This window comes from Erythrolamprus reginae, chromosome 1 (assembly GCF_031021105.1).
Source record: "Erythrolamprus reginae isolate rEryReg1 chromosome 1, rEryReg1.hap1, whole genome shotgun sequence".
Classification (NCBI taxonomy): Eukaryota; Metazoa; Chordata; class Lepidosauria; order Squamata; family Dipsadidae; genus Erythrolamprus; species Erythrolamprus reginae.
In genome coordinates this window covers 303,574,770-303,590,263 of record NC_091950.1, presented here as the reverse complement: position 1 = coordinate 303,590,263, position 15,494 = coordinate 303,574,770, and the positions used below count along the sequence as shown (strand labels likewise).

The following is a 15,494-nucleotide window of genomic DNA, read 5'->3' as shown; positions in this document are numbered from 1 at the left end:
GAATATTTCATATTCTTTGCTATTTATGTGTTCTTAGCACTATGTCTCCCAGGGAAGTACATCAACAGACAATAGCATTTTTTTTTAAAGGAACTGGAATAAGAACCACTTAAGATTATCTGTCTAGTCCAGTCAGTCTGTTGTATCTCACTGAATATTTTATGATATTCTACAATGAAAAAATAAAAGATGATCTTTCAGCATATGGAAACTTCTGATGCATTTACATAGTATTGTCCAGCTTCATAAGGATAGTTTTTCTTCCAGCCACAGTGTTATTTATTGAATTTCTAATAATAATAATAATAATAATGATGATGATGATGATAATAGTTTTAACTGAATATGATTTTAGTGTAGCTTTGACTAAATGATGTAGAACGTACAAGGCAGAAACCTGCATTAGCAGTGTAGTTTCATTTAGCTAATAATACACTACTATTTCAGGACAGTTCCAAAGATTGTAGAGTGCTGAATAAATGGGCCAAAAATAAAAGACCTTTGTAGATAAACTGCCATGACAATGCTCCCTACATCAGATTTTGAAGCAATTTAGCTGAACAAAGATGACTTATAGCAGACCAAATGTTATTTACATCTGCTGTGAACTATCCTTTATTGTTCTGTGCTCCGAGTCCTCGGAGAGAGGCAGCATAAAGGTCCAATAAATAAATAAATAATAAATTAATGGAGATGGGCCACAGCTTAGCTTTGCCTGGAAATTTTCTGTGTTGTACCTAATTGTTTTAAAGAAAGGTTTCTTGACTGGATATTATGGAATCCAGTACTACATCATCCAAACTTCCATCCTAATTGATAATAATGGAAGTTACATTCCCCAAAAGTTTGGAGGAGAAACAAAATTTATAGCATGCTTTCAAACATCATTCATGATTTATTCAATTTACATGGTTCATAACAGATGCATTAGCTAATTCCCATGGGCTGGGATCTTCTTAGTTAAATTATCATCTGTCACAGCTATAATCTATAGGGCTGGCCTGAGATCTGCATTTGAAAAGCAAAATAGGGAATTTTGAGTCTCTATACCCCTGGTGGCACACCGGGCCTTGCCTGTTTGTCTTCTGGGTTTCTGGCTTGCATATACCTGCGACAATCAGCTGTCCTTCGCACACGCAGCAGTGCCCAAAATGTATTGTGTGAATGTGCATCACCAGCGGATTGTCAGATGCCCATGTGTACCAAAACACAGAAGTTTGGCTTTTCCGTAGCACAATCTCTTTTTGAACGTGCAGCAGTGCCAAAACCCGGCCTGCACATGTGTGCTAGCCAGTTGATCATCAAGTGCACATGCACGCCAGAACCGGGAAGTTTGGCTTTTCCGGAACGTGATCCTGACAAGCATGCATGTGCACAGGTGTTTCCGCGCAAGTGCCGAAAAGTTTTGCGATCACTGTTCTGTATGATCTATAGCAGTGTTTCCCAACCTTGGCCACTTGAAGATATTTGGACTTCAACTCCCAGAATTCCCCAGCCAGCGAATGCTGGTTAGGGAATTCTGGGAGTTGAAGTCCAGATATCTTCAAGTGGCCAAGGTTGGGAAACACTGATCTATAGAATACTCCAAAGAGTTGCTGCACTCCACAGTTGTAGCATCTTCTTGACAAAAAATGCATAGTTTAAGATGTTCCAAACAGCTGTTAATTGCATTGATCTTTTTTTTTTTAGCTTCAGCTGTTAAGAAACTGAATCTAACATTCTGCACACAAAATACAGGTTTTATCACATGAAAGCAATGTATAGCACCCATTTTTGTATATTTATTCGGAAATAGTCTGGGATTTATGTCTTTGTGTATGTTCTAAATTACAATTTTGTATATGCTCTGAATTGCTGCAAAAGTAGATTTGAAAATGTTACTTTCAATTCTTTCTGTCATTACAGATTTTATATACAATAATAATTAAAAACATGCATATTAAAAATAACTAAAAAAGAATAAAACTAACTTAAGATATTAAAGGTGAGAGAGCCAGACTGGTGTCATGGTTAAGATGGCAAATGAAAAACCAAGAGACTATGAGTTCTAATCCTGCTTTAAGCACGAAGTCAGCAGAGTGAACTTGAGCCAGTCACTCTCTCAGTCCCAAGAAGCAGATAAGGCCCAAACCACTTCTGAAATAACACAAAGAAAACTATACTGACTAGTTCAGGCAGTTGCCAATAATAAAAAGCTGACTTGGAGTACGTTCCACACCCCCACCCCCACCCCACAAATAGAACAAATATAGTTTACATAACTTTGGTAGGCAGTTTATTTTTTTTCCATATTTCCCAAAGAAGAAATAAGCATAAGTTGCTTACAATGGAAAACAAGCCAGATTCCATCCAAGTATATATGCCACTCGTGTTTAGATGCTAACAGCATTATACGATCTGTCAGATTTTAAGTGAGTACAGGAATGTTGGATGTCACGGAAGTGGCGTTTAATTCTATTCCCTGAGAATCTAAACTTCCATTTAAAAACAAACTTCTAATTCTTGCCACTCCTGAATATATACTTGCTAACAACAGGTAGGCAGCCACGTTGAAATCTTTAGAAGAGCAAATGGTTGGTTTTTTTAATCATAGAAATTCTGTACTTTATCTTCCAGGGGACTATCAAGAATAAATTAAAAGGGACTGCTATCACGCAGCATACATACATTGTAAAACTCTTTTTTTTCTTATAAAATCTGTGTTGTATGGGAAGTACAAAATTTTTAAATGTCTGTTTTATTTAACCGTCCATTCTAAATATGATCTCCCGAGAATGATCGATATCTCCATTCAGAATGCTGCCTTACCTAGAAATCAGTGCATTTGTTAACAAATGAAAGATATATTTAAGGGTTTTTCTTTAAATTAAAAAGGTATGTACACATTGCACAGTATTAAAATGGAGCACCAACAATTCAGCTGTAGAGAATCCACTGTTTGCAGTCCTTATTCTGAAGGCTTTTCACGGTGGAAAGAAGTAAAATGGGCATATTACTCAAATTCTGCCGTATTCTTTGGTCCTTTCCTTTTCCTGGATCATCAGCTTTTCATGAGTTTTGGATTATAAGAGTGCTGTTACTGCAGTCTGATTTATTGGTTTGAGGTTGTATCTAGGTGTTGAATAACCCTCATTTGTCAGGGATTCGGTCTGTGGTTTTTGATAGCACGTATTATAGTCCACTATGGGCAAGATATTACTTTTAGGTTTATCATACTCTTTAATGTTTGGGGGTATTTTATAATCTCCGCTGTTCCCATCTGCCTTGCATAAGGCAAGGAAAGTTCCAGAAGGAAAAGAAGAAACCCCAGGGATGTTGTAGCAATTATCTGAAGAAATAACATTTTCAGTACATCGCTCTATAATAGGTGTAGCATATTCCGGTTCCTGATTGGTCAAAGGTAGCGCATAATCATGGTGATTTCTTTTTTGTGGGCGGTTGTAATGATTTCTGTTCTCTGAGAGACATTTTTTCTCATCGTCTGCATCCATTGGCTTAAAAGTAGATCCCTGCCAGGTAACTGTCCCAGTTCCTATCATGATGGGTGGTTGATAATCTAGACAGGAAGCAGAAACAAGATCTTTAAAATTCCAGTTCAGATTGAATATTATTCAGCTACATTATGCCGTGCTAATTCCTGAACAGTTTGCTGTACATGGGTAAATTTGTTATGGCACTGAATGAATGGTATTTAACTATCATAGAAACATAGAAACATAGAAACATAGAAGTCTGACGGCAGAAAAAGACCTCATGGTCCATCTAGTCTGCCCTTATACTATTTTCTGTATTTTATCTTAGGATGGATATATGTTTATCCCAGGCATGTTTAAATTCAGTTACTGTGGATTTATCTACCACGTCTGCTGGAAGTTTGTTCCAAGGATCTACTACTCTTTCAGTAAAATAATATTTTCTCAGTCTATCAGTCTATCAGTCTTCCAGGTTTCAGCACACATAAAGGTCCTGCAATCACATGCTCATCATCTGGATAATTGGCAGTCAGCCTGGATTTTTGATCGTGACAGTTTATTCTGGTCACGTGATCACAATTTATCACCTATTCTGCTGATCTTCCATAACAAAATTAATAAGAATCCAATAGGAAGTTAGGGTCACGGGAAATCCTTGCTTTAAATCCATGGTAATTTGCTTAATGATGTAACCAAAGACTTTGATATTTACAATTGCATCAACTAGTTAGTGATGGAAAGTCTGGTTCCATTACTTACTGTCATTAAGCAAGAACTACCTTCATTGTATGAATAATGATGGGTAAGAAAGCTGGTAGTGTTGGCTTATGAACTTTAGGGGGAAGCAGAATTACAAACTGAAGTCTTGCAGGTTTAAGGAGGGAGTAGTGACAAGAGTCTTAAAAATAGAGGACAGACAGAAAGAAAAGCCATGTTCCACCAACTAGGGACAAAAACCAGAGGCAATCTGAAAGAGGCAATGTTAACCAGTCTCACTTAACTCTATAGAGAAGTTAAGTTCCAAGGAGATAAAGGTAAGTACATACAAATTCAGGTAACACTTTGCAAACATTTTCAGTAGTGTGTGTGTGAGAGAGAGAGAGAGTGAGACCATTTAAAAAATTTCAAATTTCTATGATTATCTCCCATGAGATAGTGGAAGAAAGAAACTTACTTACTTACTTACTTATTTATTGGATTTGTATGCCGCCCCTCTCCATAGACTCGGGGCGGCTAACTAACAGTAATAAAAACAGCATATAATAATCCAATATTAAAACAGTTAAAAACCCTTATTATAAAACCAAACATAGATACAGACATACCATGCATAAAATTGTAAAGGCCTAGGGGGAAAGAGTATCTTAGTTCCCCCATGCCTGACGGCAGAGGTGGGTTTTAAGAAGCTTACGAAAGACAAGGAGGGTGGGGGCAATTCTAATCTCTGGGTGGAGTTGGTTCCAGAGGGCCGGGTCCGCCACAGAGAAGGCTCTTCCCCTGGGTCCCGCCAAGCGACATTGTTTAGTTGACGGGACCCGGAGAAGATCCACTCTCTGGGACCTAACTGATCGCTGGGATTCGTGCAGCAAAGGCAGTCCCTGAGATAATCTGGTCCGGTGCCATGAAGGGCTTTATAGGTCATAACCTACACTTTGAATTGTGACAATGGAACACAGTTGGAAATTGCGAAGTTAGGCTGCAAAAACAGAAATTCAATGCTGTTTTGATCGCTTAAAAAAAAACTAAGAAAGTTTTGGAAAAGCACCTTTGTGACATGCCTTTGATCACTGAATGAATGATCGTAACTTAAGGACTGCCCGCATATTATTTTTTTAAAACTTTGTAAAACTTTGCCAAAGGGCAGGAAAGCAAGCCTTTCTGAACAGAGAAAATCTCTATGAATCAATCACCTATGAACTACATTGCCTTTCCCTAGGTAAGGAGAGAGAAACATAGAAACATAGAAGTCTGACGGCAGAAAAAGACCTCATGGTCCATCTAGTCTGCCCTTATACTATTTTCTGTATTTTATCTTAGGATGGATATATGTTTATCCTAGGCATGTTTAAATTCAGTTACTGTGGATTTATCTACCACGTCTGCAAAGGGAGATCAAACGTTTTGCACATTAGAGTGTCAGAAGCAGTGATTGCTTTCAAAAGAATTACCTGCCATCTCGCTTGTGATCAGTTCCAGATTTTTGGGTGCCTCTTTTTCATTATTGTATGTGATGGTGAATTCCGCAGATTGATATCGGACAAAGGGTGGTTGAATTTGTTTCCAAAAACCTAGAACAGAAACCTTGACATGAAATCTAGAAATCTAGCAATGTTTAATCCCGAAAAGTAGATTAAGTTAAAGCACTGCATGCATAGAATCTATTTTCTGAGTTGTTGGGTTAATAGATTTATTAAGTGATTATCATAAAATCGCCTTTAAAATGATTTGGAAAACCAATTACAATACTAATTGTAGCTCGTATCAGAATCTTCACTACCAACATTAGCATTATCAAATTATCTCTGTAAGGCTCAAAATGTTGAAGGCCCACTTGAATGGAATTCTGAGGTAAAGGTTTTCCTCCTGTCAATTGTGTCTCTAGGGCAGAAGTCTTCAACCTTGGCAACTTTAAGACTTGTCGACTTCAATTCCCAGAATTCTCCAGCCAGCTATGCTATGCAATGCTGGCTGGAGAATTCTGGGAGTTGAAGTCCACAAGTCTTAAAGTTGCTAAGTTTGAGGACCCCTGCTCTAGGGCATGGTGCTCATCTCTGTTTGTTGGCCAAGGAAACTAGTATTGCCCAAAGACAATTTCCGTGGTCATGTGGCTATCATGGCTATACACCAGCGGTCCCCAAGCAGGGATCGGTTCTGTGAAGATAGTTTTTTCCACGGACTGGAGTGCAGGCTTCACTTGTTTGTATGGCCCATTTCCTGGCATGCTGCGTACTGGGTCCGGTCCATGGACTGGGGGTTGGGGAACTTGCTATATGCCAGTGGCACATGGAACACTGTTACTTCCCATCAAAGTGATACCTATTTTATCTATTCACATTTGCATGCTTTCTATTAGGCACGAATTCTACTAGGACATCATTAATCTTCTTATCTCTTGTAGTAATGGAGGTTTATACTTTCCTTTTTAGATGGCAAAGAGCTAGTATGTGGAGGCTGTTTCTCCAGGGAGACAGCAAAAGCTCAGCTTGCACACACAAAGATTTCTAGCTCTACAAAATATTCTGTGGAATGTAGCACTTTATTTCTTGTACAGTGATGAATATATATATATTATAGTTTATTAATGTGCCTTCAAAATCCTAGTGCTATGAAATTTAGGCCTTGCCATGTTTCTGATCAAAGGCAGGCCCTGTTGGAGAGTCAAGGCAGCAGCATAATACATAAAAGTGCTCTATAAAAACCTTGGTGGTTGTATAGCATCATAAATCATTCATAAACGGCAGGGGAACAAATAGAACCTATCCTCAGATTCCCATAGAGCAATCAGAGAAGCTGAAAAACAGGATGAGCAGGATAAGAAATATTGGTGGCAGCTCTCTCTGAAAGTCCAGCTTCGTTCAACTCACTATATATAAAACTGGATTCATAGAGATCAGGAGAGAAAGGCGGAGCAGGTCAAGGATATCCCTCCTACTGACTCCAAAAGATATTACTGATCAGCAGGAAACTTTTTTTATTCCTGCTTGTTCTATAACAAAAATAAAAGATTGCCACTAACTTGGTTTTCCACTGTCAGATGAACCATTTGTAGTACCTTTCTTTCCTTTTCTGTAAGGAAGAATAAGATAAATTACACATTTCCTGCTTCAGTTCAAATAGAATCTATTAACTTGGTAAATTCCAAACTGCAGGCAATTCTGAATTTTCAGGCCTATATCTTCATTATGTACTATGGATATTGTCAAGAATCCACAAATCATGGGCAGATTTATTATTTTTCTTAGAAGTCAGATACATAGCGTTTGTACTACAGTTTCACTAGTTCACAAGTTCAGGCGCTATGGGGTTTTGATTGAAATCATTTTTATTTATATTCACAGCGTCATTAAACAAACAAATCAAGAAGCTAACAATTTCTCCCTTTATTTGTTCAATTTATAACATTTCCTTTATGAGTTCAAGGTGGCTTAAAAATGGAGAACTCCATTTGTTTTATTGCCACATGAACTCTGCAGGTAGATTAGATTAGAGAGAACAACTATTCCCTAACTTATAGCCATGTCTAAGTGTAAATTTATACAGATATTGCCCTACTGATGAATTTCAAATTGCAAACTTTTGCAGAAATGAACAAATCTGGGCTGCCAAAATTTTTACTGCCACACTATGGGTGTAGCTTATTTTGTGGGTGTGGCTTGCCAGCCATGTGACCAGGTCCCGGAAGGCAGAAAAATGTTAGTTTCTGGCATGCTGTTTGCAGATCCACCCAGATACTCTACCACATTTTTAAAATACTAGTTTGGACTTGCAAAGAGCCTCTCAGAACTTAATCTGTTCATAAGTAGAGTAGGTAATGTCTGTACTTGGGTCTCCCCAGCCCTAGTCTAGCACCTTTTGAATAAAACTGACATTGCGATGAATCTTTTTCCCAACCTCTGGTACACATCATAAAAAGTAGATATTTTTAGTTTGTTAACCAACCAGATAGTCTAGTAATCTGTTTAATGTCTCATGTAAACTAAGGTGCTCTGAAAAATATATAGCCTCCAAAATCAGTATTTGTACCATTGATCAAGCTTTAATTTACAAGTAACAGAATTCATTTCATGAACCTAAGCTTGGGCTATGTATGGCTGAAGCAATCAGTGGCATCATACGACATGTATAACCTTCTGTTCCAATGGATTATTTTGTGCTTGTAAAACAGCAGAATGTGCCTACTCGTTGTTTATTTGAAAAGATTACTTAAGATAAGGAGCCAGTTCGCATCAGTAATACTATTCCTTTCATTAGGTTCCAGGGTGAAGAGGCGTTAGAAAGTTCAATCTTCACTAAGACTAGATGGCTTGGCAAGGAGCAAAGTGGAATGTAAGATGATTTGGCAGGATGTCAACTCAGTGTGTCAATCAGGTTGTGTTCATGTCTACAAATTTCTCTCTGTTCACCAGCAGCCCGAATGTGTGCTTACCCAAAAAATAATCTCCATGCAGCTCCATGGACTTTTTTTTTTTTTTTTTTTTTGCTTATTGTGATGTACAATACAATTCAGGAAAAAGAATAGTTAATAGCTACAGAAGAGCGAAACCTTATTTTAATAGGTTCCTTGCAGGGAGGGGGTAGTGGATACTCCCAAATGTCTATTAAATGTGAAAACTACAGTACGTAGTCAGAGTGTTTTTTGTTATTGTAATGTGCAAATTGAAATCTAAACCGCATAATGAAATCTGGGTCATGAACCGCTGCAGATGTTAAAAATTAAGGTAAAATTAATATAACTATATCCTTCTTGTCTGGACTACTTTGGATTTAGAGCAGGGGTGTCAAACTTGATCGCATCACGGATTGGATTGTGACATATTGCAATGTTTTTTCCCTTTGTAGAGCTGGGTGGGCGTGGCCTACATGTGACGTATCCAGCCCACCGGACACCAGTTTGACAGGCCTCCTTTAGAGTATTTGTCCATTATGTCAGTGGACATCCAGACTGAAATTTGGTCTGCTGCATGAAAAATTTGTTAAATGATAGTTTAAATCAAGATTTTATAGTAAATAGGTTTGTATTGCATGATCAGCCAACAATCACCAAATTATAGCCTAATGTAGCAATGTGTCTGTTAAGAGAGAGGAAGAGGGGGGGGGAAAATTGCTCTGCGGATATTTTTCCATAAGCTTTTTTCTGTCTATGTTCAGAAATCACAACAATACCTCATCACAAAGCAGAGCTCAGCAAATTTCTTTCTTTCTGCCTCAGCTCTCCTTTAATGATTGAGTGCATTTCTTTAAAAAAATGATTTTCTCTTTCAAGGCTAAACCAAGTGCAGCTATGCTATTCTGAGCTAATTCTCCATGCAAATAATTAACATTAATGAATTGGCAGGGGTTCCTGAAAGCATCTTGAAACAATGCTTTGATCTGCCTTGACCTTGCTCTTCTGCTATGCTTGTCCACAAAATGTTTCACAAAATGGAAAGAACTCTCTGAGTAGCACACTTTGTCAAGCAATAGTCAGTTTCCCCCCATTTTTCTTAGATGCAATTTATAATGATCACATATTCTCATGGGTAAACCAAGAATTGTAGATTCAAAAATACACCACCAAAATTGGCCTTGGTTTATCTACAGGTGGCTTTTCGTGTACAACATATGCAGTATTTTTTTTTTAAAAGAACTGATGCATTCTATATACAGTGGTACCTCATCTTACGAATGCCTCTTCTAACGAACTTTTCAAGATACGAACCCGGTGTTTAAGATTTTTTTGCCTCTTCTTCCGAACTATTTTCACCTTATGAACCCAAGCAGCTGCTGCTGGGATGAAGGGTTTTCTTTTTTCCCCCTTTTTTGAAGAAAGAAAAGGGAGGGGCTGCTTGGAGTAGGAAAGATTTTGCAGAGAACAACGTGCTTGCAAAGACACTGAAAGGGTGTCTTTTGAAGAAAGAAAAGGGAGGGGCAGCTTCGGGGAGGAAAGATTTTGCAGAGAACAACGTGCTTGCAAAGGCACTGAAACGGTGTCTTTTGAAGAAAGAAAAGGGAGGGGTGCCCCCCTTGCCTTTCTTCCTTTCCACTCACCCTTTAGCCTAGCCTTGCTTCTTCCACCCGCCCCCTTTATCTGCTCCTCCCTGCCCTCTGTTCGCCTCCCTTCTAAAGTTTGTGATTTTCCTGAAGGATTTGCACGCATTATTTGCTTTTACATTGATTCCTATGGGAAACATTGTTTCATCTTACAAACTTTTCACCTTACGAACCTCCTCCTGGAACCAATTAAGTTCGTATGATGATGTACCACTGTATTCTGATGGATTAGCCAACCCTGGAATTTTCAAAATATTATGAAAAATGTGCCATCCATAAATATGCCAATTGTAATAATTAAAACATTCAAAAATTTGGAGGGCTATCTTAGTCATGCGTGGCACATTTTCAATGGTATTTTGGTTACAATTCAAGACTTGGCATATTTGCTGATGGCCTTATCTACCAGTATATACAGTAGACAAATGAATGTTAAGAGAAGGTAACAGCGAAAGACATACATCTCTTAGAGACTCAGAATTGTGGAAGCCTGATAAACTAAACTAATTAAAACTGTTGGGAATTAAATAAGATATCAGACATGTAATAGTTTATAAAGGATATATAAAATTATTAAACAAAACAATATTTCCCCCACTGGAATTATTTTTATCTACCAATTGCTTTTGAAACATAATGAATAGAGAGGCTGCGCCTATCCAAACGATGACAATGATCATGTGTCTAATTCTGAAAGACAAAAAAAATAAGTCACTTACTTCTGCAGTGCAATAAAGATCCAGATTCCCAATAACAGGAGCAGCAAAAGCACCACCAGGGTTGGAATAATGATAGCCATAAGATTCAATCCTTTAAAAAATGTAAAATATAAACGGAGGTTTAAAATACACTGAAAACAAAGCTAGAAAACTGACTTGAGAGCTGCACTACCCACTAATGGATCGCGTTTATTATCATATAGAGGAGTACATCTCTTATAAAGCAGGCACTTATTCTAATACAAAAACAAAATTGATGGAGTGCTATTCTGATTTTAAAAAGCTCTCTCTCTCATGTATATATGTCTATCTATCTTTATAAATAAATCAGAGAAGTTGATGGAGAAATGGCTAGAACTAAATGCCCAATATCTTGTCCTTCATAATTGGATTACATTGGAGTAAGCTCCTCATCAAATCATTGCTTCTATTCAAGCCCATTATGATTAAATGATGATGCCAACATTGCAAAATTCCAATGGCATGGTTTCAGACCACTTGGAGGGAGCAGACCATTGTCCACTTTCTCTTCTGTTCTGCCGGGCTCTCTGGTATGAGCCTCCCGAAAATTCAAGGGTACAAATTTCAGACACACACATGCGTTTGAAAATTCAAAACAATGTTCTTTATCACAAAATTCAAAAGAAACAAAGCACCCTTTTTGTATTGCAAAGAGCACTCGTCCCAAAACAACCTTGTAGGCTGTGCAATTCCCTTAATCAGTCCTTAAGTACTTAGCTAGCAGCTGTAAAGAAACGTCACAGCCCTCCTTCTTCCAACAAAGTGTGACACACACACTTTGCTCCGCTTTGGTTTCAAAGGCATGAAAAATCAACAAACAAAGTCCGGAAAACAGCAAGGCACGGTCCTAAAGAACTGCGATCAGATAATCTTCCACAACGGCCAAACCAACACGCTGCTATTTGTATCAGCAGCTCTAATTACTAGAGCCCCACCCAAACACAGGTGGCCTCTCTTATCTCCTGTAATATGTCCTCAATTGGTCTCTTCTACGCATAACTCTGCGCATGCGTGGGTCCAAGACTTCCAAATCCAAATCGACTGAAGATAATGGATATTGGCTTCCTGGGCTGTGTGCCAAGCCCCCCTCTTCCAAATCACCCCCACCTTCTTCTTCGTCCGAGGAAACTGCACTACCTGCCTCTGTCGGCAATAAAACAGGCCTATGACATGTTGATGTTTCCCCTGCATCCACCTCCACATTCCTTGGGGCAGGAGCTGGGCCAGAGCTAACCACAACACTCTTCCATGTTATTTTTAAAGAAAGCAAAATATGTCACTGAAAGTTTGCTACTGTCCTGTCAAACTGTAGTGATAGCAGCTCAGGAAACAGAAGCCACAAGTGGGCAAATATGAGGAAAGCAGATAGATACAGAAAATGTGTGTATAGAGGGGAGACGTGGAAATGGGAGGGCTGGGAACTGCCTGCCTTTGACCCTGGATGGTGTGATTGTTTTTGGAATAATTGTTTCCAACAACTAAAACTTTTCTTCTCCATTTCACTTACATAGTATTGCACTGATTGTCATACCTAAGTTGGTTTCAACTAAAGGTATATATTCTGTGCTTGATTGATCATATTTTTTAGTGGAAACGCCCGTGCTTTGACTTGGTTTCTGTCCAAGTGGATGAATAAGAGTGCTGTTACCTACAAACAGATGGAAAAAAATGTCATCATCCCATTTGTGGGACAATCAGATTCAACTTTTTACAAGCTGTGTAAAAATGGCTTACTTCGGGCTGCTCGACAACCAATAAGTTCCACTTTCAGGGCTATTCTTTTGTACCAGGTCTGTGGAATAATTCTCAGAAAGCGAGCTACTATAGGGGGAATAAAATTATTCCGAACTACATCTCCATGATTTGAGTTGGCTTTGAATATCTGCAATATGGAAGAATAACACAAACATACACATAACAGGATAATTGATATCAGAGGAAGTTATGAATAAATGTGGATTTATAAAAGACAAATAACTAGTGTTGGGTGAACTCACCCGAACTTTGCCGTGAAGTTCGAGTGAGTTCGCCGAACCCAAACCCGAACTTTTGCTTGCAGCAAGCCGCTGCAGCGTCCTTTTCTATAAAAATAAACAAGGAGGTGGAGAATTCCCAACTCCTTTTGCTTCCTTTTATTTTTACAGAAAAGGATGCCGCAGCGGCTTGCTGCAAGCAAAAGGAGGTGGGAAATCCCACGAAGGGATTCCTGGGGCGGGGTTTTGACATCACAGAGACTCCTTCCTCCCCGTTTTGGCCGGCCAGGAAGTAATCTCCGTGACGTCAAAGCCCCGCCCCCGGAATCCCTTCATGGGATTTCCCACCTCCTTTTGCTTGCAGCGCTGCAAGCAAAAGGAGGTGGGAAATCCCACGCTGGGATTCTCCAGTCTCCTCCTGGACAGCGGCGTTTTGCAGTGTTCGGCCGAACCCGAATCCGAACTTTACCCGAACTTTTTTAAAAGTTCGGGTCCGGGTTCGGTTCGCCCAACACTACAAAAAACATAATTCTTGTTTCACAAATTAATATTTCATGGCAATATGGTAAGAGAATGGTTAAACTGAGCAGTTCAAATCTGCTTTGTTTACAATATAAGAAATGAGATTTTTTTTTCTGATTGGCTTAACAGCAAATGCTGTCATTGCCGGAATTTGAGCTCTTTGATAGGAATAAAGAATCTGAACTTGGATGCCATTAACTGCCAGGTTAGTACAATAAGTCAGCACAACAACAAAAAGCTCTGCAGTTTTGGGCAAAGGCCCATTTTCATCAGCCATTTTGTTTCTCATAGTGGTCAACTGTGGGGCACTCAAAACTCCATCTTCAATAGTCCTATCCTCTATGAATGTGTATCCAGTCCACGGGTGGGTTCTTCCTGGTTCACCCAAACCGGTAGCAACCAACTGGTGACATCATGATGATGTCATGGAAACGGTTCAGTTGGTGCCAGTCTGTGGAGGCCGCTGTCTTTTTGCATTTGATTTTTTTTCCTCAAATTTTTTTCCTGGTTTGTTTTTTTCTGCATATGCGCAGAAAGTGAATTTTCAGCACTGTGCATGCATTACCATCTTAATGTTGGCTTTTTTTTCTTTTGAATTTTTGGGGGAATTTTTTTGCCATTGCATAAGCGCGCAAAGCGCATGTGCGCCCATAAGGCACAGCCACGCGGTGTGGGGGGAAGTGAACTGGCAGCGAGGTAAGTTAGAACCCACCCCTGATCCAGTATCCTTTGAAGCCATCCAATTTAGTTGCTATGGCTATGTTTTGTGGTATTGAATTCTACAGAATAATATCTAGGTGGTGCTTTTTCCCTCCCATTAAAAAAAAATTGGGGAGAAAACCAACTCATTGGAAACTATTTCATTTTGGTCCGTCCCCAGGCTTTAGTAAAAAAAAACAAATGCCACCAAGATTTTTTTCCTTAAATTTGCATATAAACACTTTAATAAACAAATTACTATTAGAAACATAGAAGACTGACGGCAGAAAAAAACCTCATGGTCCATCTAGTCTGCCCTTATACTATTTCCTGTATTTTATCTTCCAATGGATATATGTTTATCCCAGGCATGTTTAAATTCAGTTACTGTGGATTTACAACCCACGTCTGCTGGAAGTTTGTTCCAAGGATCTACTACTCTTTCAGTAAAATAATATTTTCTCATGTTGCCTTTGATCATTCCCCCAACTAACTTCAGATTGTGTCCCCTTGTTCTTGTGTTCACTTTTGTACATATTTATTAACAATGGCAAACACACTGTCCATGAACTGGCTTGTACATGAAAAAAATAGATTTATAAGCACAAACTTTTCAATTGTATGTGTATGTAATTTAAAATTTTATCAATTTGTTAACAAAACCTCTTTATTTCCCTACTGTTAGGGCACTCATGACCTTTAAAAGCATAATCTCTTCGTATCTTCACTAGTTGCTCTACCATGAAGCAATTATTACTAATTTATGAATGTTAGGAATACAGCATGTTATATAGCTAAACTTAAGAACAGTTGAAGCTGATTTCAGTCAATAGGATTTTTATGAGCCTAACACTGCTGCTTTAATCATAAAAAAAGTACTGGAGGAAAACTAACCCTCAATAATCCCATTCTCTCTCCATTGTCCATCCCCTAACCAGCATTACCTTTTCTTCATTGCTTAACACTTTTTTGTAGGTTCTCCATTTTGAGTTATTATTTTTATAATTCACAACAAATGTCTTAACGTAATAATTAAAATGAAGCACAGTAGATCCTGTAGTTCTAATTCCTTGTAAAGAAAGAAAACGGAACATAAACAACCATGAAACTAAATTTTTCTTCAAATAATGTTAATATATTGAAACCAAACTTTAAAAAGTCAATGTTAGCTTTATATTTTATCATAATTTCCACCACTGCTCATATTTAAAACATTTGTTTACAGGCATACCTTCTATCAATAGATAAAAATGTCTATTTAAGAAACCCAATTTGCCACAAATAGTAATAAGAACCAAAATAAATTCTGGATTGCAATTTTATTTATTTATTTATTC

The 15,494-nt window shown here is 38.3% G+C and overlaps 2 protein-coding genes across 2 annotated transcripts in view; one reads left to right on the top strand and one right to left on the bottom strand.

Moving 5' to 3' along the window:
* The window catches only part of GOPC (golgi associated PDZ and coiled-coil motif containing), a 38,402-nt gene extending 29,595 nt beyond the window's left edge, over positions 1 to 8,807 (top strand). The window contains exon 9 of the transcript XR_011557414.1: positions 8,445 to 8,807. The gene's annotated coding sequence lies outside the window, so the exon portion shown is untranslated. The remainder of the gene's footprint in view (positions 1 to 8,444) is intronic.
* DCBLD1 (discoidin, CUB and LCCL domain containing 1) overlaps positions 2,253 to 15,494 on the bottom strand; it is a 40,790-nt gene continuing 27,548 nt past the window's right edge. The window contains exons 9-15 of the mRNA XM_070733424.1: positions 15,102 to 15,226; positions 12,698 to 12,845; positions 12,495 to 12,611; positions 10,943 to 11,033; positions 7,210 to 7,259; positions 5,642 to 5,761; positions 2,253 to 3,556 (exon numbers count right to left, since the gene is read on the bottom strand). Of these exons, the coding sequence (XP_070589525.1) occupies positions 3,063 to 3,556; positions 5,642 to 5,761; positions 7,210 to 7,259; positions 10,943 to 11,033; positions 12,495 to 12,611; positions 12,698 to 12,845; positions 15,102 to 15,226 (1,145 nt within the window). The 3' untranslated portion in view covers positions 2,253 to 3,062. The remainder of the gene's footprint in view (positions 3,557 to 5,641; positions 5,762 to 7,209; positions 7,260 to 10,942; positions 11,034 to 12,494; positions 12,612 to 12,697; positions 12,846 to 15,101; positions 15,227 to 15,494) is intronic.